This window comes from Heterodontus francisci, chromosome 12 (assembly GCF_036365525.1).
Source record: "Heterodontus francisci isolate sHetFra1 chromosome 12, sHetFra1.hap1, whole genome shotgun sequence".
Classification (NCBI taxonomy): Eukaryota; Metazoa; Chordata; class Chondrichthyes; order Heterodontiformes; family Heterodontidae; genus Heterodontus; species Heterodontus francisci.
In genome coordinates this window covers 57,940,646-57,967,584 of record NC_090382.1, presented here as the reverse complement: position 1 = coordinate 57,967,584, position 26,939 = coordinate 57,940,646, and the positions used below count along the sequence as shown (strand labels likewise).

The following is a 26,939-nucleotide window of genomic DNA, read 5'->3' as shown; positions in this document are numbered from 1 at the left end:
AAAAATCTAAGTACACAAGTATAAAAGCAATAAATAAAATTCAGTAATACTTTTGATTTTGAGTGACATGAACCTATTCGACCAATTTATAAACTTGATAAAAAAATTAATTACAAATTACTCACACATTCCTCATGTAATTAATATTTTGTATTCCATTCAACTTCAATAAGTTACAAGACATGGGACGAGTATTGAATTTACAGCATCATACATAGCAACTTCAATTCCAGATTTTGAACATGGAAAAATTATATTCAGAATTCAATTTCAGATGCAGTATCACTCAATGCCCTATTCTTGTTAATCTTTTGAATGGTCTCAGTATGGGGTGGAGTGGTGGGGAGAGATTTTGGTTTGAAAGTGGACAGAAAAAAAAGAGCAGCAGATTTTGGCTTAAGGTTGTATTTAGAGCTCACTTAACCCTTTCTGTGCATATCACAAATCTATCCAAATAGAGAGCACAGTCGGAACAGGAACAAGTGGTTCATAAATTTGTGCCATTCGAGAAATGTAAAAGGACGGCACAAATAAATTGATCCAAAAATTTACAACAAAAAGCCATGAAACACAGAAAGATTATACTCTGGCAATTTGGAAAGAAAAATTAGTAAAAAAACAGTTTTTCCAAAACAGTTTTACAAAAAGCATTTTCAGTTTGAATTTTTTTTTGAGTAATTGAGTTTGGATTTTTTTTTTAAATGAAGATCTGAAAAACACATTAAACAATAAAAAATAGAAACAAAAAAGTGTGGTCCTTTAAAGAGCCTTTCCCTGATTTTCATAACTAAGTATTACTATCAGGAATATACTTCTCATATGCATGTGTTAAAAAAGACAAGAATTACAGCAGTAGCTACCAACCTGACAGTTAAAATGTTTAAGAGAAAACTTCTATTTGGGTACTGTTAAGACTGTTGGGAATAGTCTATGAAACACAATAATTTTAATCCTTCAGTCCCAAACAGGCAATACTTGTTTCATTGTATTTTGCGCCATTCTCAAATTTAGAACTTTACACAAACTGCATTAAATTGAATCAACATCCTAAAATGCACTAGGAAGAAGGGCACAACTTAACTCAAGCAGGGCAACAAGAGATGTTGAAGTTGCTTTTTTTTGGGGGCGGGGGAGGGGGGGGGACAGGCAGGGAATATTCAAGACAGGTAAAGCATTGTTCAGTTCAGTAGAAATTTGCTCCCCAGATATCTAAACTCCTAATCCCAACAGGCTATCCAATAAGGTGTTATACACAAACATTAAGTGAGATCGCTTCTGTTGGCAGCTGTAATCTGTAGATTCCAGCCTATACAGTCATGTACATAGCAATTCATTTAGATTGTAAAGATTTTCCGCTGCTTTTGCAGAATACAGCAGGACATGAAAAACCAAACTATCTGCTCTATACTTATGGAATGTAATGGCAACTTTGTGAATAATTCAGTAATTGATAATAGCAAGCACAAGACAAACTAAAGAAACCATGACCATGGACGTCACAATCAGGTTTCTAAAAATAAATACAAAAAAATTTGTAGTTTTTCCAAGTCAGTAACATTTGAGGAGTTTAACAAAACCAATACTGACTGCCATTCTGTAACATTACTGGTCTCATCTAAAATCAACTCACAAATGATTACTGGAATCATTGACGGCCTTGGATGTCAGTCATGAGAAACAAAAATGGTACTGATTGGCATTACAGGTATATAAAAAAATCAATTTCATATGCAAGGTCAATTACCCAGTAAACAAAAAAGCCAATATAAATACCCCAAATCTGAACACTATCAATTTCGTAATTGAAACCAACTCAAATTGAAAACATTTAATTTATACTACACGTTTAATGAAAACTCAGGCATCTAATCTTGGAGTATATATGCACTCCAGAATGATTAAAACTCTATCTGCAAGTTTTTTTTAAAAAAGTTATACGTGTATTCAAAAAAATGCTACAAAAGAGTACAGACAAAAGAAAAAAGGAAAGCAACGCCAATGTTATCACTTCATTATAATTAGATGAGCTAGTAGAATATTAAGGCCAATAGCTGTTTTGGTGGTAAAATAATTTCATTATTAACTACCACCCAAAATCTATTCAAGATTGAGACACAAGTCATAATGCATCTTAGAACAACAGGAAAACAACGGACAACATGCAAATGGTTAAGATGCTATTTAGTGAAAGAAGTGCAATAATCCTAAACAATATTCCTGACCGAACAGTATCGATGAAACAGTACATATGCTTGATGCTTTGCAGCAAACTGATGAGGCCATCAGGCACAGTTTAAAAGGGGGTCGTTCTCCACTGAAATGTTAATTTTGTTGGTCTTATTCTCACAGGAAGCTATAAATAGTTTTTTTTCAATAAAGATTTAGAGCACTTTATAAATAGGTGCAGAAAAACTAGCGAAAAGAGTTAATTTGAAGTTTCAACAGATAACTGTACACGTCAGTACAATAGTGGAGAATGACTAAAAAAAACATTGCTTATGATAGGAAGCTCAACAAGAACAAATGAGTGGAGACAATATAGTCTTTTAATGCTGATACATCAACTCGACTATTTGGCATACTGAACAGCTACCATCGGTTGTAATGAAGTTACAGAAAATGGTTCAAAAAGAAATCTATGCATAGATAAATGATTCAACACAATAAAATTCTAAAACGGTTTTAATTTATACTGTTGGAATAAATTACACCTCGAGTACAATAAGCCTGCTCAGGTATTAAACATGGAGCAGGCTCTAGTTACCACAGGCACTATAGGCTGACAAACTACTTACTGAGGCTTCACCACAGCAAAGGCCATGGCAATTAAGAACTTAAACCAGACCCGGTTCAAACAATTCAATAACAGCCAACCCTCCTTTGGTCTCTTTTTTTCATCTTTTAATAAAAATACAACATAAATATAGGTAAGTGGGAAAACAAAATTAGCAGAAGAGGTAAGGGCTCTCCGATGGTTCAATCTAGGGTCTATGAAGGTGGAGAAATAGATTCATTTATCTTTATATCTTCTGATCAAAAACTGCTCAATATTGCAGGGAATTTTTGTGATTTTTTTTTTAAATAGCATAGTGATGGACAGCGCTGTTCATCCCAGGAAATGACGAGCGACCTAGCTGCATAGACGTTTGCCAACCAATGCAGCAGAAACTTGGCTCGTTTGCAAGAAAGTCTCTGTGATCCGTTATATTGTGCAGCTATTAAAAATTGATCCCATAGTTGACTTCTGGTTCAATCATCAGTAAGATCTTGAACGAACAAGACTTCACAGCGGCTCAATCCTGCCTGTTGCAGGGTGGGGGGATTTGGCTCTTTCTCTGTGGGCAAGCAAGGCAGTACTCTGCGTGGAAAGTTAGCAACTATTTGAAATTTCTCAGGAGTTTCTTTCAAGGAGAACAAAAAGTCATATATTACCTGCAATGCAAGAAAAAATATTATATTCTAGAAGAAACGCAATTCTTGATATTACACCTTAAAAAAATTTAACAGGCTTTTTCCTCCTTTTCGTTCTCTTTCCTAGCATTGACTCATTGCTGAAGCACACCTCTACAAGTGATTATCCACCAGTACCTCACTCACATGCCCATTAATCATATACAAGCCCTGATGACGATTACCTGCAGAATATCAACTGTTGGGGGTGGATGGGTCTAATCCTGTCTTGCACAATGTCTACACAGGCAAACTTCAAGGAGGCATTACTGAATAGTACTGAAGAATGGGAACTCTGTCCAATTTCACTTCCCTTATTCAGTATGCTGAGGCCAACTGCAGCATTCCTGTTACGGCCATGGCTGAAATCAGGAACTGATGGTCAATACTCTGGAGACAGAGGTTCAAATACCACAATGCCAGATGCTGGAATTTAAATTCAATTAATTTATTAAAAAATCTGGAATTGAAAGCTAGCCAGAATTTTATGCCCCCACAAAGAGTGGGCTGGTGTTTTTTTTTGGGGAGGGGGGGGGGGGGGGGGGGGAAGGGAGAGGGAGGGGCCAAGGGCATAAAATGGAGTAGGAGGCTCGGGGGGCTCTTCCTGACCCCTTCCTGCCTCCGCCATTTTGCGTGGGGCAGCGGCGGAAGACGGCCTGCCCGCCCCAGGCCAATCAAGGCCCTTAAGTGGCCAACTGACAGCCACTTAAAGGCCTCCACCCGCCGCCACGGGGATTTTAACAATGGCAGACAGGCGGCCCAGGTCTGAGAAAAGCCGCCTGACAAAAGTGAGCGGCCTTCTGATGGCCTGGAGGAGGAGGTGGGACCCTCCTGATCAGTCATCATGTGCCTGACGGAGGGCTGCCCTCAATGCCCAACATACCCCCGTCTCCCCAATCGACCCCCCTTGCCTCACCGGGGCCCAACCCATCACTCCCGACGAGGCCCCAGAAACCTACTACTTCTGCGTGCCGCCCTTCCTCTTCAGCTTGAAGCTGGGTGTAGTCCCAGCAGTGGTCACTGCTCCCGGTGGCCCTGCTGAAACGAAGTGCTGCCAACCCGCTGATTGGCTGGAAGCTCCATTAGGCGGGATTTCCTGCCTCAATGAGGTGGAAGTCCCACCTAAGACCAATTAAGGGCCTGGGGAACATAAAATCCTGTCTGGATCCCCAGTCCTGGCGGAGGCAGGATCACCACTGACTTTTCGGTCGGTGGACAGCTCCCATCCAACAAGTGAAAAATTCCGGCCCTAGTCTCATGTTGACCATGAAACTACCATTGATTGTCGTAAAAACCCATCTGGTTCACTAATGTCCTTTAGGGAAGGAAATGTGCCGTCCTTACCTGGTCTGGCCTACGTGTGGCTCCAGACCCACAGCAATGTGGTCAACTCTTAACTGCCTTCTGAAATGGCCGAGCAAGCCATTCAGTTGTACAAAAACCGCTAAACAAAAGATGAAAAGGAATAAAACCAGATGGAACACCTGGCATCGACCTAGGCACCAGGAACAACTACAAACCCAGCAATGCTGACCCTGGAAAGTTCTCTTTACTAACATCTTGGGGCATGTGCTAAAATTGAGAGAGCTGTCCCACAGACTAGTCAAGCAACAGCCTGACAGTCATACTGACAGAAACATAACTTGTATCCGATGCCCCAGACACCACCATCACCATTCCTGTGTATATCCTGTCCCACTGGCAAGACAGAGGTGGCGGCACAGTGGTATACAGTTGGGAGGGAGTTGCCCTGGGAGTCTTCAACATCAACTCTGGATCCCATGAAGTCTCAAGGCATCAGGTGCTGATTACCGCCTACTGCCCTCCCTCAGCTGATGAATCAGCACTCCATGTTGAACACCACTTGGAAGAAGCACTGAGGGCATCAAGGACACAGAATGTCCTCTGGGTGGGGGACTCCAATGTGAAGGAAAAAGCTACCTGAACTTGTCCTCACAAATCTATCTGTTGTAGATGCATCTGTCCATGACAGTACTGGTAGGAGTGACCACCGCACAGTCCTTGTGGAGACCACGTACCATCTGAGGACACCATCCATCATGTTGTGTGGCACCACCACCTTGCCATATGGGGCAGACTCAGAACAGAGCTGGCAGCTCAAAACTGGGCATTCACGAAGCACTGTAGGCCATCAGCAGCAGCAGAATTGTATTCAACCACAATCTGTAACCTCATGGACTGGCTTATACCTCACTCCACCAGACCAACCCTAGTTCAATGAGTGTAGGAAAGCATGCCAGGAGCTGCATTAAGCATACCTAAAAATGAGGTGCCAATTTGGGAAGCTACAACACAGGACTAAATGCTTGCTAAACAGTGAAAGCAGCATGCAATGTATAGAGCTAGGCGATCCCACAACCAACAGATCAGATCAAAGCTCAGTCTTGCCACATCGAGTCATAAATGGTGGTGGACAATTAAACAACTCACAGGAGGCGGCTCCACAAATATCCCCATCCTCAATGATGGGGCATCCCAGCACATCAGTGCAAAAGATAAGGCTGAAGCATTTGCATCCATTTTCAGCCATTAGTGCCAAGTGGATGATCCATCTCTGCCTCCTCCTGCGATCCCCAGCATCACAGATGCCAATCTTCAGCCAATCAGATTCATTCCATGTAATATCAAGAAACAGCTGAAGGCGCTAGATATTGCAAAGGCTATGCGCCCTGACAACATTCTGGCAATAGTACTGAAGACTTGTGCTCTAGGACTAGCCGCGCCCCAAGCCAAGCTGTTCCAGTACAGCTAGAACACTGGCAACTACCCAACAACGTGGAAAATTGCCCAGATATGTCCTGTCCACAAAAATCAGGACAAATCCAATCCAACCAATTACTGCCCCATCAGTCTACTCTCGATCATCAACAAAGTGATGGAAGGTGTCATTGACAGTGCTATCAAGCGCCACCTAAAACAGCAACATCGGTGCTCACTTTGGGTTCCACCAGGAGCACCTGGCTCCTGAGATCATTACAGCCTTGGTCCAAACACGGACAAAAGAGCTGAACTCAGGAGCTGAGGTTAGAGTGACTGCCCTTGACATCAAGGCAGCATTTGACTGAGTGCGGCATCAAGGAGCCCTAGCCAAAATGAAGGCAATGAGAATCGGGGTGGGGGGGGGGGGGACTCTCCACTGGTTGGAGTCGTATCTAGCACAAAAGGAAGATGGCTGTGTTTGTTGGAGGCCAATCATCTCAGCCCCAGGATATCGCTGCATGCGTTCCTCAGGGTAGTGCCCTGGGCTCAACTATCTTCAGCTGCTTCATCAAGGATCTTCCATCCATAAGGTCCGAAGTGAGGATGTTCACTGATAATAGTATGATGTTCAGTACCATTCGCAACTCCTCAGATACTGAAGCAGCCTGTGTCCATATCCAGCAAGACCTGAACATCATTCAGGCTTGGGCTGATAAGTGGCAAGTAACATTCGCGTCACACAAGTGGCGGTCAATGACCATCACCAACAAGAGAGAATTTAACCATCTCGCCTTGACATTCAATGGTATTACCATCGCTGAATCCTCCACTATCAACATCTTGAGGGTTACCATTGACCAGAAACTGAACTGGACCAGCCAAATAAATACTGCAGCTACAAGAGCAGGTCAGAGGCTAGGAATTTTATGGCGAGTAAACCACCTTCTGACTGCCCAAAGCCTGTTCACCATCTACAACACATAAGTCAGGAGTGTGATGAAATACTCTCCACTTGCCTGGATGACAGCGGCTTCAACAACACTCAGGAAGCTTGACACAAGCCAGGACTAAGCAGCCCACTTGATTAGCACCCCATCCACTACCTTCAACATTCACTCCCTCCACCACTGACACACAGTGGCAGTGTGTACCATATACAAGATGCATTGCAGCAACTCATGATGCCTCCTTCGACGGCACCTTCCAAACCCACAACCTCTTCCACCTAGAAGAACAAGGGCAGCAGATGCATGGGAACACCACCACCTGCAAATTCCCCTCCAAGTCACACGCCATCCTGACTTGAAAATATATTGCCATTCCTTCACTGTCGCTGGATCAAAATCTTGGAACTCCCTCCCTAACAACACTGTGGGTGTACCCATATCAGATGGACTGCAGTGGTTCAAGAAGATAGCTCGCCACCACCTTCTCAAGGGCAATTAGAGATGGGCAATAAATGCTGGCCTTGCCAGCAACACCCACACCCCATGAAACGAATAAAAAAAAAATGTAGTGGGTAAATTCATGCAATCAGCAAAGGTGAATAGCAGTCTTTTTGTCCTGGTGCTGGTGCTTAAATATCTTATATTCCTTTGCATTAGACTTTGCCAACAAGTAAAATTATAAATAGAACTTGCAGTATTGTTTGGGATTAATCTCAAAATACAGAAAAATTCAGATTAACACAAAAGAAAAGGTTTTATGACTTTAAAGATCTTGTTACCAACTGCCCAACTAATACACTGCTAGAGGTAGGGTGGAGGGGGTGGTATTGAGAGAAAAGTGCTGCATAGTAACTATGCAATCAGACTGGTAATTACAAGAGCATTATTGGTCAAAATCAATCACTGAGTACAATAACTTGTATATGCATAATTTCAATCAATATACACATTTTCACAAACATGCTGACCGTGAATCAGTAAACGAAAAAAAAATCGCATTTCTACAACTATAAAAAATTATTGCAGTCAAAAAAAAAAAGTATTTTGTAGGAATGCAAATAACTGGAACTGTATTAAATGCAGTTTCATAAGCTTTTTATTCCCAAAGATTTAAGGAACACCATTTAAGAAATACAAAATTTCAAGTGATTATGTAAATAGGAAGCATGGAAGATTCTTACCGTTAACGACTGGGTAAATAGAAATCGTCGCTCCACTCGAGTATCATTTGGCAACTTAAAGACAATTTTAACACTATCTGGATTGTCTGAGAAAGGCTCAGGAGGAAGACGTTCAGACTTGCGTTCTTTCTCTTCCTGCAAAGTCTGCAGCCACAAAAAAAAAAATTGTTTTTCCTCACATTTACAAATATACAAGACAGCATTTAATACAGGATGACAGGAACCTCAGCTTGGGATTTCAAACATCGTTGTTTGAATTATTAGTGAGAATTCGTTAAGTAATGGGACACATGCACTGTTCCAACCATGGCCATTTTTAGTCATCACTGTCAAATCTGATCCCGTTCTCAACCAATGCCAACATGTGTACTTTCAGTAAGTGGATAGTAAACAGGAACAGGAATCTTGCTGAGACTTCTCTCCTTAACCCGTTGACACTGAGGACAGTTTTCACTTCCTAACATGGCTGACATTATTTAAACCAGAGACTGAATCAGAGACCATCATGGTCTGATACAAAAGCAAAATACTGCAGATGTTGGAAATCTGAAATAAAAATGGAAAATGCTGGCAATACTCAGCAGGTCAGGCAGCATCTGTGGAGAGAGAAACAGAGTTAATGTTTCAGATCTGCAACCTTTCAGAATTGCTCTGATGAAAGGCCACAGACCAGAAACGTTAACTCTGTTTCTCTCTCCACAGATGCTGCCTGACCTGCTGAGTATTTCCAGCATTCTGTGCTTTCATACCATTCTGGTCTGTATGGTTCAGGTAGTCAATTAATGAGATGAGTCATCAGGGAAGCAAGATCATCAGTTAAACCTTCACGTATGGATGGATGTCATACCATTACACATAACTAGCCTCCCTGCACTGAAAGCACATTCTATCACAATAGCTTCATGCAGTTTCTTAAACAGGAAATCTCCTTACTCGTTGTCTTCTTTCTTCTGCAAGTATCTGTTGCCTGACATCCTCCTCTTCCTTTCTCCTCTTTTCTTGTGCCTCCTTTCTCTTCCTTTCTTTTTCCTGGTCTGCACGAAGTGAAGCCAAATAAGCTTCATCTTGCTGCTGTCTTAACACTTGCGTTTGATTCCTTTCTTCTCTGTAGTTGGAAGAGACAAAAACAGCAAGAATATCAAATACTAACATAGTTAGCTGTCAACAGATCACCAATAGCTTCAAATGCATGCTATTTAAAGACTCATCAAATTCTGATTAAACCACTTTTGCCAAAGAACTAAGTGAATATTGGTTTGAAAATGAATTTACTTGGGATTACTTCAGAAGAAATAGGAAAATAATCAAAAAAGAATTACTTGCTTTTTCCCTATCCCTTTCCCTACTTGACTCCTGGCACTCACTGCCTGCAAAAACTCTTGCTTTTGAAGAGGCACCAAAAGCATTCCTGGTTTTGTTACTAAAAAAGTGCAGAGCCAAAGAGCATCATCACAATATTTGTTGTAGCTTCTGTTTGCCTCAAGCACTAGCCCTTTGATCAGTAGTGCACCCAGTTACCTGACTGAGATCGTCATGCCACCAATAAAGAACACCAATGTTAACATATCAAATGGACAGTGAACTCAAGCCTTAAGCCTCTTGAAACAAGGAACACTGCACAGAAAGCAGCTTAACTTAGGGAAGGAAATTCCCTTTTTAGAAATTAAAGAACTTCAATGATATATCAAGGATTATAGAATGAAACAAAGTTCCCATTTTAAGTTCTGAAGAGTTCCGAAGAAGGGTCACTGACCCGAAATGTTAACTCTGCTTCTCTTTCCACAGATGCTGCCAGACCTGCTGAGTGACTCCAGCATTTCTTGTTTTTGTTCCCATTTTAAGTGCAGTCTCAAAACTGACTTTTTTTACTCCTTCAATTCTCCCTCGTTTTCTTCCTTAAGATATGGCTCATTTTAACTTGATCAGTTCATTTATAAACATTTCTGATTTTGTTTCATACACAATATATCCAATATAGCCAGAATTAACAGCCCATCCCCACCATGAATAAAAGTTTGTTCTTGGTGTAACAAGTCAGACTTTCAATGCTAGGACATGAGCTCAAATTTACGATTAAACTAGCGCAAATAGGGACTACTTTTCCAAGGTTGAGACTGAGAGCACTTGATTGACTCAGCACTTGACTGTGCAATACCCAACTTAGGAATGTCTGATGAAAATTGAAATTGTTTCAATCTCAGTATTAACCTTATTGATCACAAAGTTTTTTTTAAAAAACACAGTGGCGCAGCAGTTAGCACCGCAGCCTCACAGCTCCAGCGACCCGGGTTCAGTTCTGAGTACTGCCTGTGTGGAGTTTGCAAGTTCTCCCTGTGACCGCGTGGGTTTCTGCCGGGTGCTCCGGTTTCCTCCCACAGCCAAAGACTTGCAGGTTGATAGGTAAATTGGCCATTGTAAATTGCCCCTAGTGTAGGTAGGTGGTAGGAGAATGGTGGGGAATATGGGATTAATATAAATGGGTGGTTGTTGGTCAGCACAGACTCAGTGGGCCGAAGGGCCTTAGTGCTGTATCTCTAAAAATTATTAAAATGAAAAGAACTCAATTATTTGAATCAGCTCTTACTCAGAACTATGGGGTAATACACTCTTCACCCATCTTTTTATGGTTTCAAGATACATTATTCCCAAATAATTATACACACAATACCATCTGCACTTGTTATCTTAGCAATACAGTTTTCTAGACTAAATTACAGCAATTGAGGGCTCTCATTAACAGACATTTACAACAATAAAGTATCAATATCATACCTATCAAGTCGTTCTGATACTAAGTATGTAGCATTAGCATCCATAATAAACGTCAGCTGATTGACAAAGTCTTCAGCCTGAAGAAGGCCTTCTAAGCGACCAACTACCGTCATTCTTTGTTCTTTCAACATAATCATTGCCAAAAAGGGATAGGTGTTCTCTCGTAAAGCTTGAGACACTGAAATATATAGCCATACGTGTTAGCTTACGTTTGAAAAACATATTAAAATAAGTTATAATTTTGCCACTTTTTGCCTTGCTACCAAGCCAGGATTTAAGATTGTGGATCCTGCATACAGAATCAATCGTGAATCAGCCTAAGTCACACTGTTATTAGCATAAATTAGCACTTCCACAATGACTTCTTACAGGATCATAAAACAATACAGCACAGAAAACAGCCATTTGGCCCTTTGAGTCTGCACCGGCTTTTCTGAAAAGCAATCCAGCTAGTTACACTCCCCTGGTCCTTTCCCAGGTCCCTGTAATAACTTTCTCCTTGAAGTGAATGCCTAGCCACCTGAAGCTTGCCACCCAGGTCAAAGCAGCACACCAAACTACTGGTCAAGTCCATACCATTGTATAATTCATCCAATTATGGCCCAATCAAAAACCTCACTTGATAGAACTTGGTCTGGTTTTCCAATAGTCAATAACTCTCTTTCAGTTAATGGATTTTACATCGTTTTCAACATGCATTTTTTTTTCTTGAGGTTATTAAAAAACAATTTCATTTCTAAAATAGTGCATACTGAATGGAGACATTCTGGACATGGGTCAAGCGGTCAAATCATGATATGTATATCTGAGATATACATAGCTTTCACCTCATTATGAAGGCTTTTCAAGCAGTAATTGCAAAATCAGCTTGGAAAATAAAATTCTCTAACAGTGGTCAAGCCCAAAAAACAGTCACTTGCACTTAATGTGCAACATGGAAATTCAATTTCAGTACAAGCATCTTTTTGAAGCTCAAATGAAACTGCCAACTATGTCCAGGAAGGAAAAATAAAAATAAAACATCTCTGGCATAGCAAAGCAAACTATGTTGCGAGAAATGATTATTCATCCATTAAAAACAAATGAAAAAGATCACAGAGAGGGAGGTAAAAGGGGTGGAGGAGTTGCATTACTGGTCAAAGAGGATATCACAGCTGTGCTGAAGGAGGGCACTATGGAGGACTCGAGCAGTGAGGCAATATGGGCAGAACTCAGAAATAGGAAGGGTGCGGTAACAATGTTGGGGCTGTACTACAGGCCTCCCAACAGCGAGCGTGAGATAGAGGTACAAATATGTAAACAGATTATGGAAAGATGTAGGAGCAACAGGGTGGTGGTGATAGGAGATTTTAATTTTCCCAACATTGACTGGGATTCACTTAGTGTTAGAGGTCTAGATGGAGCAGAATTTGTAAGGAGCATCCAGGAGGGTTTTCTAGAGCAGTATGTAAATAGTCCAACTCGGGAAGGGGCCATACTGGACCTGGTGTTGGGGAATGAGCCCGGCCAGGTGGTTGAAGTTTCAGTAGGGGACTACTTTGGGAATAGTGATCACAATTCCGTAAGTTTTAGAATACTCATGGACAAAGACGAGAGCGGTCCCAAAGGAAGAGTGCTAAATTGGGGGAAGGCCAACTATACCAAAATTCAGCAGGAGCTGGGGAATGTAGATTGGGAGCAGCTGTTTGAAGGTAAATCCACATTTGATATGTGGGAGGCTTTTAAAGAGAGAGGTTGATTAGCGTGCAGGAGAGACATGTTCCTGTAAAAATGAGGGATAGAAATGGCAAGATTAGGGAACCATGGATGACAGGTGAAATTGTGAGACTAGCTAAGAGGAAAAAGGAAGCATACATAATGTCTAGGAGGCTGAAGAAAGACGAAGCTTTGAAAGAATATCGGGAATGTAGGACCAATCTGAAACGAGGAATTAAGAGGGCTAAAAGGGGTCATGAAATATCTTTAGCAAACAGGGTTAAGGAAAATCCCAAAGTCTTTTATTCATATATAAGGAGCAAGAGGGTAACTAGAGAAAGGAATGGCCCACTCAAGGACAAAGGAGGAAAGTTATGCGTGGAGTCAGAGAAAATGGGTGAGATTCCAAACGAGTACTTTGCATCGGTATTCACCGAGGAGAGGGACATGACGGATGTTGAGGTTAGGGACAGATGTTTGATTACTCTAGGTCAAGTCGGCATAAGGAGGGAGGAAGTGTTGGGTATTCTAAAAGGCATTAAGGTGGACAAGTCCCCAGGTCCGGATGGGATCTATCCCAGGTTTATGAGGGAAGCGAGAGAGGAAATAGCTGGGGCCTTAACAGATATCTTTGCAGCATCCTTAAACACGGGTGAGGTCCCGGAGGACTGGAGAATTGCTAATGTTGTCCCCTTGTTTAAGAAGGGTAGCAGGGATAATCCAGGTAATTATAGACCGGTGAGCCTGACGTCAGTGGTAGGGAAGCTGCTGGAGAAGATACTGAGGGATAGGATCTATTCCCATTTGGAAGAAAATGGGCTTATCAGTGATAGGCAACATGATTTTGTGCAGGGAAGGTCATGTCTTACCAACTTAATAGAATTCTTTGAGGAAGTGACAAAGTTGATTGATGAGGGAAGGGCTGCAGATGTCATATACATGGACTTCAGTAAGGCGTTTGATAAGGTTCCCCATGGTTGGCTGATGGAGAAAGTGAAGTCGCATGGGGTCCAGGGTGTACTAGCTAGATGGATAAAGAACTGGCTGGGCAACAGGAGACAGAGAGTAGCAGTGGAAGGGAGTTTCTCAAAATGGAGACGTGTGACCAGTGGTGTTCCACAGGGATCCGTGCTGGGACCACTGTTGTTTGTGATATACATAAATGATTTGGAGCAAAGTATAGGTGGTCTGATTAGCAAGTTTGCAGACAACACTAAGATTGGTGGAGTAGCAGATAGTGAAGGGGACTGTCAGAGAATACAGCAGAATATAGATAGATTGGAGAGTTGGGCAGAGAAATGGCAGATGGAGTTCAATCAGGGCAAATGCGAGGTGATGCATTTTGGAAGATCCAATTCAAGAGTGAACTATACAGTAAATGGAAAAGTCCTGGGGAAAATTGATGTACAGAGAGATTTGGGTGTTCAGGTCCATTGTTCCCTGAAGGTGGCAACGCAGGTCAATAGGCATACGGCATGCTTTTCTTCATCGGACGGGGTATTGAGTACAAGGGTTGGCAGGTCATGTTACAATTGTATAAGACTTTGGTTCGGCCACATTTGGAATACTGCGTGCAGTTCTGGTCGCCACATTACCAAAAGGATGTAGATGCTTTGGAGAGGGTGCAGAGGAGGTTCACCAGGATGTTGCCTGGTATGGAGGGCGCTAGCTATGAAGAGAGGTTGAGTAGATTAGGATTATTTTCATTAGAAAGACAGAGGTTGAGGGGGGACCTGATTGAGGTGTACAAAATCATGAGAGGTATAGACAGAGTGGATAGCAAGAAGCTTTTTCCCCAGAGTGGGGGATTCAATTACTAGGGGTCACGAGTTCAAAGTGAGAGGGGAAAAGTTTAGGGGGGATATGCGTGGAAAGTTCTTTACGCAGAGGGTGGTGGGTGCCTGGAACGCGTTGCCAGCGGAGGTGGTAGACACGGGCACGATAGCGTCTTTTAAGATGTATCTAGACAGATACATGAATGGGCAGGAAGCAAAGAGATACAGACCCTTAGAAAATAGGCGACATGTTTAGATAGAGGATCTGGATCGGCGCAGGCTTGCAGGGCCGAAGGGCCTGTTCCTGTGCTGTAATTTTCTTTGTTCTATGAAGCCTAATGCTTAATTATTTAATTTTTAAAGGGAACATTGATTTTCTTTATTAATTTAACATATTAGCATAAGTTTCACACAAAGCGACCTTGATGGGAAATTCATGTTCAGTATTTTACTCAAACAAAATTCTCACCAACGCTCCAGATATTCTAGAAATGTTCATCTTATGTCACACAAGTTATCTAAGATACACCGGGCTATTTTTACAAATGTCACTTTATTTTATCTCACATCATAATTATTTCTAACTATAATATTGCTAGAGTTGCACCAAATAAGCATGTTATAATTAGAACACAGGAAAACAGGCAATCTATATATACACATACAATTAATTAACTACATTGCAACAGCATTCACTTTCGATTATCACATTGCGATTTCTTGTATCACAACTTGACACTTGGTAATGACTGGTTATTTCAGCTTTAATAGGTCAAATCTGTTCAAATATAATACTAATTTCCCTTTCAGTACTCCAACAGTGCTATAGCCATGATTAAACAGCCATTTTCTGTGCACTGGATTCTGTAAGCAAGTTTTATTTTGTTGCAGCCCCCATTCTTTGACCGTAAGCCCATTCTCCAAACCATCTGCCTCCTGACCCCAAATCTCTCACTTTCATGGCTTTAACTACCAAATCTGTGACTTCTTTGCCCCAAGAGCCTCAAACACACTCTCCCTTATTTGGCTGCTCTCCACCATCTTTCCCATGCACAACCTGTGGCCTCTTGACCCCATTTAGTAATATTAATGGCTTTTGATATGCCAGAGCAAGCTTTACTGCTACACAGGAAGCAACTCAGTAGCATTTCAAGAGTTAAATACAACAAAGCCAATATTACCAAAAGGGATCAAGAGGTTGTGGGATGGATAATGGCGAAGAGCAGGAGGCTATTGATGGGGATAGAGTTGGTAGGATAAAGGTTGAAGCAATTGGCTGATGGAGAACATGGAGAGCCATTGGAGGAGACACAGGTTTGCTAATTAAGCCACAGTAATGTTCCTAAGGGCATTCCAGTATTGGAGCAAAAAAGACAAAGAATACTGTCCAGAAACAGAGAAATGCAAAAAATACAGAAAAGCTAAAAAGTGGCAAAGAATTCCATGCAAATGAAAATACAGTGAGATAAGACACACAGACAGTACAAATAGGTAAGGCATACACATAGAACACAATATAACATAACATGAAAAATAACAGTCATTGGAGTCATGCTGCTGGAGATCTAGATTTTTACAGTACAGCAATTGAACACGAGCTGTCAACCACAATCATTCATGGTAACTGCTGTTGGCATCAGGAACAGTTCCCAGAAACAGAAAAATATAGCACGACCCATAATTTTTGGCAGGATTTTGTTTTACATGCAATCATCTCAGCAAATTTAAAGCAGAGTAAAAATCATCAGTGCAGTAGCAGATTTCACTTTTGAAAAGATAAAAAGTACTTACCCCTGTAGCCTTCTGGCTTACTGGTGGAACAGGCCCAGAAAAGCATCCTAGTGTTGATGAAGTTTACAACCTCTGGGTTGCACACGGTATTACTGAGTAGAAACAAACTGACATTTAGTCAATCGTTGACAAGCTGCCAAACCCCTCAGCCCCACCCTTATGCGGAGGTATAATTCAATGGATGCCAGTAAGCCACTCATACTTCCTTAAGTAACCTTTCATCATGTGAGCATCAGTAGGCTGGTGTGCTACCTCTTTGGTGGAATAGCCTCCTTACACTCTACCCAGGCATGCACATGAAGAATGGCTACTTGTGCAACTTACTGGAGGCATGCTGGTTTTTCTGGAATCATACCTCAGCACAAATCATCGGCAAGCTGAAAAATGAAAACTGGCCTTGATAATACCCTAATTAGTGCAGTATAAAAGCAGCATACATCATAAAAACACAGCCCACTGCAAATAAAGTATTTACAGTAACTAGAATTTCAAATATTACTAAATTCAAGCCTCCCTCTGTAGCAGCTCTGGCTGTTGTGCACTATTCCCTAAAGGAGTACTATGAATCCCTGCCATCATGAAGTCCTTATAGGCAGGAACACAACTATTTTACTTGAATAGCTAATCTTCATACAAAAGCTAGGGCAACAAGTATTAGCTGGTTATTCAATTCTAAATACAAGGTGAAAAGAGCTCAATCCTTTCCTTGTCCTTTATCCACATGCACATATAATTACAGTATTTATGGCAAACACCAGCAGCTCAGCAGACTAGAATCAAATCTGGGCTCTTCCTGGGTTGTATCATATAGTACCCACATAATTTGGTACATTTAGGCATCAGGCCACCAGGAACTCTCCATAATGCTTTTTTGTTTTTAACTTTTTTGAAACAAGGGCAATCATTCCCATTTTCACTCCTCAACTCCATGGCCAGTAAGCTAGCGAGACAGATTGATCACTAGTTATAAAAAACACTCTATTTTCATTTCCGATGGGTGGGCAATTCACTTCGCCAATCTACTGACCGAGCAATGACTATAAACACTACCCAAAGTCTTTTACACAGAGTTGTGACTGAAGCATAGTGAGATATTGTTTTGCAGAATTACATACAACTTACAGCATTGAAACAGACCATTCAGCACAACTCGTCTGTGCTGGTGTTTATGCTCCACATGGCCTCCTAATGTTTTTATGCCTGTACAACTGATGTTTATAGGTTCAAACAATTTCCATGTAAGTAGCAGCTTGTGAAAAATGAAATTACAATTCATAAGAAAAGGGCAACGCACAAGTGTTGGTTTTGATTAAATGAACAAACCAGTTCAGAAGTAAAAAATGCTATACTCACTTACCGACAGAACTCATCTGTGTCCTGATGGTCATCTCCATGAAGGTAAACTAGTAAATAGCGAAGCTCCCGTTTGGCATCATTCAGTGCCTGTATTCAACCATTGAAAATAATAAATTAAGAGATTAAAACTATTTTAAAGCATGTTCAATAATTTTACTAGTTGAAAGAGAAAAACAAAGCAGCAAAAATAACCTGATGTTGGATCTACGTTGACAAGGCAAAATTACTGAATATTTAAAATCAAATTGCTCAACCAGTTTGTATAGATCCAGCTTAGATAAACTAGAAAGTCACACGTATATTTAAGCTGTTAACGAGACTTTAGCACAAACCCCAGCATTTCTGCTGGAAATCAGTTAGAAACATATTGAATATCTTTTTCATAGAAATGGACTGGTGTTTCTTGCGTAGGCAGGAGCAATCTTTGATCTCCTCTGGCATGGCAGTGGATGCATAACAATTGGCTTCATTGTTTATGAGTGGGGAATCTGTTAATTACTGTCCCGAGACCCCTGTCCAAAAAGTGCCTGTGTGGACATCAGTCATAAACAAGATCTGACTAAATGGTGATCAACTGTTATGACGGTGCTTCTATATTTTTTGTCAAGTATTTTTTTTTTTTTGAGGACTCATGTATCTTAGAATTATGGACATTGCTTTATTTGGGAAAACTGAAAAGGATTCCATGGATGTTTTTTCACTGGGGTCATTGAAAGGACACAGAGGTCTTGTTTGAAAACACCACTTACTAGATGTCATCTGTCTTCAGATAAATACCCAGTAGGGCCTTTTTGACCTGGGGGGAGATGTTTACAGAGAAGTGACAGGTCAAGAGTTATAGGGGTCAGGAGGCTTGACTCTTGAGATATTGTTTTTGGTTTCGCTTTGGACAGTGTGTTGGGGTGTGAACTGTTTTGAAGACATTTGGAGAAAACCAGCCATGACAGCAGTCACCATCAGCATTCTCTTTCATCTCTTTGAGAACTTCCTGAGAATCAAGAAATAGAGAAACTGATGCTGCATTTCTCCTGGAACGCCTGCCAAACTGATTTTCAATGTCGCCTGAAAAAGACTGTTCTCGAAAGATCCCAGTGACAACTGTCTACGGGTATTTGGGATGCCAAAAAAAAAAGGGACAACTGACATCTTTCTATATCTTCTCTTTTTTTCCTTCAAGAATTAGCAAGTATTTGGCCAAAGTATTCTTTTTTGCTTTTTGTAACAGAGCTCTAAAGAGAAAATCTTTATTTTTCTGGTTAACTGGTGTGTGTGTGTGTGTGTGAGGGGCTAGGGTAAAAGGGAACTTTCATATTTCACACTGTTAATGCTTTGCTTCATTACTGGCTATATCTTGTTTTATAATAAACTGATAATTTTGTTGTTTATTAATAAAACATGGTTGATGTATTTTATTCTGGGATAAGGAGTAGAGTCTATGATTGACCGTTTTAGTAACTGGGTAAACATTCAAATACACTTTGTGACCCGTGGAGAAGTAGATCTAGAAAAGACAGTGCACTCCTCCCACCTCGGTCGTAACACTGTGTACAAATGTAAAGAACGCATATTTTGACCCGACACCGGAGGTTAACATATTTGATAGAAACTAGAGGCCCTGCAGTTTCAATTCAAAAGAAATTCAGTACATTATCTTTTACTATTAATTTGCAGGTAGGTCAAGTAGTGCAATAAATTTATAACTAGGCTTTTATTCATAATAAGTATTCGTGTGGGAGGTAGTGAGAAACATAGAAATTCTGTCTAAAGTGGAAGTACTCATTGAAAGGGAGATGACAATTCGAATTATGTTTACCTGCTGATTTATTCTTGCTTCTGTATAATTTTATTTGTTACAATGAAATTGATTTGTAACTTTTAGCCTGAGTTATATGGTCTGTTTTATGTTTAGAGATATTTAAAGCATGGTGGTTAGGCAAGGCATATTACTTCTGGTGCATGTTCCAACAGTACAAGGGTCCATAATGTACAGTAAATAAACAGCCTCACACACAACAGCATAGGCTAATTTTCAGTCCACATGAAGTGCAGGATGGCTTATGGAAACTGGATTCTAGCAGGGAGCACAAATAAAGCTTATGACTAGCTGGAATTGTACCATTGGTGTCTGCACCTCCACCTGATTCACCAACTTCAGGAAAGAACAAAACAAAGAACAGTACAGCACAGGAACAGGCCATTCGGCCCTCCAAGCCTGCGCCGATCTTGATGCCTGCCTAAACTAAAACCTTCTGCACTTCCGGGGTCCGTATCCCTCTAGTCCCATCCTATTCATGTATTTGTCAAGATGCCTCTTAAACGTCGCTATGGTACCTGTTTCCACCACCTCCCCCAGCAACAAGTTCCAGGCACTCACCACCCTCTGTGTAAAGAACTTGCCTCGCACATCCCCTCTAAACTTTGCCCCTCTCACCTTAAACCTATGTCCCCTAGTAACTGACTCTTCCACCCTGGGAAGAAGCTTCTGACTATCCACTCTGTCCATGCCGCTTATAACTTTATAAACCTCTATCATGTCGCCCCTCCACCTCCGTCATTCCAGTGAAAACAATCAGAGTTTATCCAACCTCTCCTCATAGCTAATGCCCTCCAGACCAGGCAACATCCTGGTAAACCTCTTCTGTACCCTCTCCAAAGCCTCCACGTCCTTCTGGTAGTGTGGCGACCAGAACTGCACGCAATATTCTAAGTGTGGCCTAACTAAAGTTCTGTACAGCTGCAGCAAGACTTGCCTATTTCTATACTCTATGCCCCAACTGATTAAGGCAAGCATGCCGTATGCCTTCTTGACTACCTTATCCACCTGCGTTGCCACTTTCAGTGACCTGTGGACCTGTACGCCCAGATCTCTCTGCCTGTCAATACTCCTAAGGGTTCTGACATTTACTGTATACTTCCCACCTGCATTAGACCTTCCAAAATGCATTACCTCACATTTGTCTGGATGAAACTCCATCTGCCATTGCTCGGCCCAAGTCTCCAACCAATCTATATCCTGCTGTATCCTCTGACAATCCTCATCACTGTCCGCAACTCCACCAACCTTTGTGTTGTCCGCAAACTTACTAATCAGACCAGCTACATTTTCCTCCAAATCATTTATATTTACTACAAACAGCAAAGGTCCCAGCACTGATCCCTGCGGAACACCACTAGTCACATCCCTCCATTCGGAAAAGCACCCTTCCACTGCTACCCTCTGTCTTCTATGACCGAGCCAGTTCTGTATCCATCTTGCCAGCTCCCCTCTGATCCCATGTGACTTCACCTTTTGTATCAGTCTGCTATGAGGGACCTTGTCAAAGGCTTTACTGAAGTCCATATAGATAACATCCACTGCCCTTCCTTCATCAATCATCTTTGTCACTTCCTCAAAAAACTCAATCAAATTAGTGAGACATGACCTCCCCTTCACAAAACCATGCTGCCTCTCGCTAATAAGTCCATTTGTTTCCAAATGGGAGTAAATCCTGTCCAGAAGAATCCTCTCTAATAATTTCCCTACCACTGACATAAGGCTCACCGGCCTATAATTTCCTGGATTATCCTTGCTACCCTTCTTAAACAAAGGAACAACATTGGCTATTCTCCAATCCTCTGGGACCTCACCTGTAGCCAATGAGGATGCAAAGATTTCTGTCAAGGCCCCAACAATTTCTTCCCTTGCCTCCCTCAGTATTCTGGGGTAGATCCCATCAGGCCCTGGGGACTTATCTACCTTAATGCTTTGCAAGACACCCAACACCTCCTCCTTTTTGATAATGAGATGACTGAGACTATCTACACTCCCTTCCCTAAGCTCATCATCCACCAAGTCCTTCTCCTTGGTGAATACTGATGCAAAGTACTCATTTAGTACCTCGCCCATTTCCTCTGGCTCCACACATAGATTCCCTTCTCTGTCCTTGAGTAGGCCAACCCTTTCCCTGGTTACCCTCTTGCTCTTTATATACGTATAAAAAGCCTTGGGATTTTCCTTAATCCTGTTTGCCAATGACTTCTCATAACCCCTTTTAGCCCTCCTGACTCCTTGCTTAAGTTCCTTCCTACTGTCTTTATATTCCTCAAGGGATTCGTCTGTTCCTAGCCTTCCAGTCCTTACGAATGCTTCCTTTTTCTTTCTGACAAGGCTCACAATATCCCGCGTTATCCAAGGTTCCCGAAACTTGCCAAACTTATCCTTCTTCCTCACAGGAGCATGCTGGTCCTGGATTCTAATCAACTGACGTTTGAAAGACTCCCACATGTCAGATGTTGATTTACCCTCAAACAGCCGCCCCCCAATCTAAATTCTTCAGTTTCTGCCTAATATTGTTATAATTAGCCTTCCCCCAATTTAGCACCTTCACCCGAGGACTACTCTTATCCTTATCCACAAGTACCTTAAAACTTATGGAATTATGGTCACTGCTCCCAAAATGCTCCCCTACTGAAACTTTGACCACCTGGCCGGGCTCATTCCCCAATACCAGGTCCAGTACGGCCCCATCCCGAGTTGGACTATCTACGTATTGTTTCAAGAAGCCCTCCTGGATGCTCCTTACAAATTCTGCCCCATCCAAGCCCCTAGCACTAAGTGAGTCCCAGTCAATATAGGGGAAGTTAAAATCACCCACCACTACAACCCTGTTACCTTTACATCTTTCCAAAATCTGTCTACATATCTGCTCCTCTACCTCCGGCTGGCTGTTGGGAGGCCTGTAGCAAACCCCCAACATCGTGGGGGTTTCCTATTCCTGAGCTCCACCCAGAGGAGACAATTTGCACAGAGTTGGGGTGGGGAGGGAAGATAAACTTTTAATTGTTGTAACGGGAAAATACCCTCAATTGCAAACTTAAAATAACTGTAAAAATGAACTTTTGTACTAACCTGACTGTAGGTTCCTTGATAGAAGACTGGATGGATCCTTCCATACTGGTCATCAAAATTTTGAATAAACGCAACTACATCCCCAACAGGATCCGTAACACGGCTCCTAGGATCTGGTCGTATAAACCTTACAGCAAACCTATGCAAAGAGAGTTTAAATTCAGAATAATTGTTTTTATTTTAAGTGATGGTTTTTGAAAATTCTCAGTGTCTCACCTAAAGATGTCCAGTAGCGTATAATAGGTGAACCGGAATGGAAGCATTATCAAGTAATAACTCCATCCTAAGAGACCCTGCAAAATTCAACAGGTGTCATTGTTATCCACTTGAGGATATAAAACTATGAAACCACAACTTGTTTTGTTTTTTCATTACAACAAATTTAAATTTAGTCTAATTTAGTACATGAGGTGAAGTGAGCAGAATTTACCTATTGCCTGACCACACTACCCATCTGGGGCACATGAAGAATACACAGCTACATTGAATACATGAAGGACAACAGATGCAATGCAAATAAGCATTTAGATATGTTTAGAAGCTATCCTATAACATAAACTAAATTGCCTGAATGAGGTCTCTTGCAAACCCAATATAGATATCCATTGACCTCTTAAAACTACAATTAATTTCATGATTTCCCCTGCCCTACCAAGAACATATTTTAAATAAGCAAAAAGGAATAAGATTTGAATTATGCAGATAATGCAAGATGACACAAAAATTTGACATATATTCAACTTTGATAAATAATTCCCAAACATTTTACTAATACTGAGTTACAAAATGAATACATTATGCAAAGACAAAAACAAAAATCTAATTTAGTTAGAAACTGAAATTACAATTTTACTGTACAATTTCAACTGAAATGCAATGAACCATAATATTGTCTCACCCTAGGCTGAGGCCTTGAAACTACATAACTATAGACCCTGTGATCTGCTGTGTGGACTTGAAGTGGACGAGAGGAAGGTGGGTTGAAGACACTGGGAACTCCTTCTTGTTCATTTAGCCTATCCTGAACAGCTGCCTAGAAGATAAAATGGGGATGGAGGGGAAAGAAAAGAGGAGGAAAAATAAGACTAAGAGTAATCCAAATGATCAGAAAAATAAATCCATAACATGGGTTAAATTCTTTCATCTGGCATGTTATGAGAGATATTGTTTATATTAAGGCACCAAGCACTTTGTTGATGTTTGCTGCAATATTAACATCTATATGTCAAAACAAAAACAACTGTCAAATTATGGCAGTTTAACATCAGAAACTTTTGCTTTAATAGGAAACAGCACATTTAAAGTGATTTTCAAAATGAATGCCATAGCCCATTATAACATTTGGCACACAATCTTGTTTACTTCCTTTTTACCTCAATGTTCCAATGATGCTGCTCGAGAGTACGGCGGCATTGGTCCATTGACTCGATACCAGTCAAGTCCTATTGTGAAAAATGTAAATGCTTAAATCAAAGCAAGTTTGCATTCAATTATCAACTTAAAAAATATACAGGTATGTGGCTCAGGACTTCAAGCAACTGTCTGACATTTTATTGCCTTTATGGGTGTTTTCAGGTGCATACCTTCTTTATTTTTTGTACTTTCACCCAAAATTCTTCATTTGTCCCAACACCAAGAACTGAGAGGCTGGTGCACAACAGTTTAAGTACTAAGGTGAATGGTTCAAAGGATGCTCAAAATTAAGTACCTAATAAGATGTTAATTTTGCTGTCTCTGATCTGTTACACTGATTGCCCAACATCAAGTTTCGGATCAGCAGAAATTTCCTCCAACTAAATATTGTGAGGACTGAAGTTACTGTTTATAGTCACCCGCCACAAACTCCATTCCCGAACAACTGTTTCCATCCCTCTCCCTGACAACTTACCTGAAACTGAGAAAGACTATTAATAACCTGGGTATTGTGCCTGACCCCCAAGATGAGCTTCCTACCACATATCCACTCCATTACCAAGACTGCCTACTTCCACCTCCTTAACATCATTCAACTCCAACCAGTGCTTCTGAAACCATCATCCATTCCTTTGTTATCTCTAGATTTGACTATTCCAATGTTCTTCTGGCTGGCCTCCCATCTTCCACCTTACATAATCTCATACTCATCCAAAACTCTGATGCCCATATCTTAATTCGCACCAAGTTGCGTTCATCCATCACCGGGCGGCACAGTGGCGCAGTGGTTAGCACCGCAGCCTCACAGCTCCAGCGACCCGGGTTCAATTCTGGGTACTGCCTGTGTGGAGTTTGCAAGTTCTCCCTGTGTCTGCGTGGGTTTTCTCCGGTTTCCTCCCACAAGCCAAAAGACTTGCAGGTTGGTAGGTAAATTGGCCATTATAAATTGCCCCTAGTATAGGTAGGTGGTCGGGAAATATAGGGACAAGTGGGGATGTGGTAGGAATATGGGATTAGTGTATAGTATAAATGGGTGGTTGATTGTCGGCACAGACTCGGTGGGCTGAAGGGCCTGTTTCAGTGCTGTATAACTAAACTAAACTGTGCTTGCTGACCTATACAAACGCCTGCTCTGACAACGCCTCAATTGTGAAAACCTCACCCTTGCTTTCAAAACCCTCCATGGTCTTGCCCCTCCCTCTCTCTGTAACCTCTGCCAGCCCTAAATGATTTTTGTACTCCTTCAATTCTGACTTCCTGAGCATCTGCGATTTTAAATCGCTCAAGTATTGTTGGCCGTGCCTTCATCTGCCAAGCTCCTAAGTTCTGGAATTCCATCCCGAAACTTCCCAGCCTCTCTCCTCCTTTAAACCTACCTCGTTGACCAAGCTTTTGGTTACCTGTCCGATATCTCCTTCTGTGGCTCTGTCAAATTTTTTAATCGATAAACGCTCAAGTGCCTTGAGATATTTGTTTAAATTAATGGCATTATATAACTAAAAGCTGGTCTTAATTTGTTCTACAAAAACAAACATTCTAGGTCATATGCAAGTTTAAGTTATAACTTAAGTAACACAATGGCTGATTGGTATCTTAGGGTCAAAATTAAAATTTCAGACTTGTTTTTGGATTTTCTCTTTCTTTACAAGGAGTGCAGGAGACTATCTTGCCTCCACTCTGCAACCCTTCTCCCTCTCCAAAGGTTCAGTCCAGAACGCACCATTTGAAGAAACCACCTGACAACTTATGGTGCATTCAATGCCATCCACTCTTGTCTTGGCAACAGCTTGCCTGGCAGTCCAAGAATCTCAGATTTGATCTAATGGATCAAAAGGTGGGTTTTTGTATACCACCAGATCTAAGTATTGCATACAGGATATAGGTGTAAAGCCATATGGTTATTGTTTCATTCAATAGTGAATAATTTTGATTATGAAAACCTTGAAAAGCACTTACTCATTAAAATGATTTTTGCTTTCTCAAATGTCAACTAATTGCTGAGAAAGCCTCCTAATTTGCTTTTCATGTTATTGTTTCTTTCCCAAATATCTAGATTACAAATTAACATGGTCTCAACAGAATATTACTAAACATTTTAATACTGACATCTATTTTAATTCTTGATTTCATCTCATCCAAAATGTCACTAAGCTAAAACCTACAACCCAAATATTTTTGTTTACCAACTATTTTTGATACTAAGTTATTTTGCATAAGTTCTGTATAGTATACTACACCCTTACTAAAACCTTAATTTAGATGCTTTACACTATGTTTAGTTTGCATCAATCCTACCACAAACCGTTAAATAATTTATTTCCTAAGTGGAAATCACTGTACTTGTTATGTTTCTTCTGGAAAAAGAAAGTTAAATTGGTTACAGTTGAGATTATCAGGCAATGCTTACCTAGCACAAAATATGGATTGAATTAATTGTTTTAAAACTATTGGCATTCTTACTGTTTAGAATGTTGCAGGAAAAAACTGCAATTGACAGAGGAAGAAAAAAAATAAGTCAATCATGCCAGATGGGGGATTACCAGAAAATGTTGAGTACAGAAAAATGCCACAGGTGCAGAGGCTTCAGCCCTTCAACACGATTAAATGAATCTAATAAATGAATTAAAAAGTACCCTAGAACAACAACTCATGCCAACCTCAGTAAAATTCTATTACTTTAACGAATTTACCTGAAACTGCAACAATTTCTCAGTCTGTTCTTGCGTTAGTTCCTCCTCTTCATTCCCAGGCGCCGCCATCTTGGATATTGCGTTCCAGGCCTGTGCGGAAGTTGATGATTTTTGGGTAAAGTCACAATCATGAAACGCAAAAATTGCAACCCAAGAATATTCGATTTCTGGGGTTGTGCTGACATTCAAAAACTAAACGAGATACTTCTACGCATCCGGGTTCGGATTTCAGTGCATTCGCTCCCAGCTAGCGTGCCAGG

The 26,939-nt window shown here is 41.0% G+C and overlaps 1 protein-coding gene across 1 annotated transcript; it reads right to left on the bottom strand.

The window, feature by feature from the left end:
• Positions 1 to 2,063: 2,063 nt before the first annotated feature.
• faf2 (Fas associated factor family member 2) lies at positions 2,064 to 26,939 on the bottom strand. Its single transcript, XM_068043471.1, has 11 exons — positions 26,680 to 26,939; positions 23,950 to 24,018; positions 23,475 to 23,609; positions 22,793 to 22,869; positions 22,577 to 22,715; positions 17,690 to 17,775; positions 16,333 to 16,424; positions 11,072 to 11,249; positions 9,233 to 9,404; positions 8,300 to 8,443; positions 2,064 to 3,432 (listed from the first exon to the last, which is right to left on the bottom strand). Exons 1-11 carry the CDS (start codon positions 26,746 to 26,748, stop codon positions 3,250 to 3,252), a joined length of 1,344 nt encoding a protein of 447 aa, XP_067899572.1. The 5' UTR covers positions 26,749 to 26,939; the 3' UTR covers positions 2,064 to 3,249.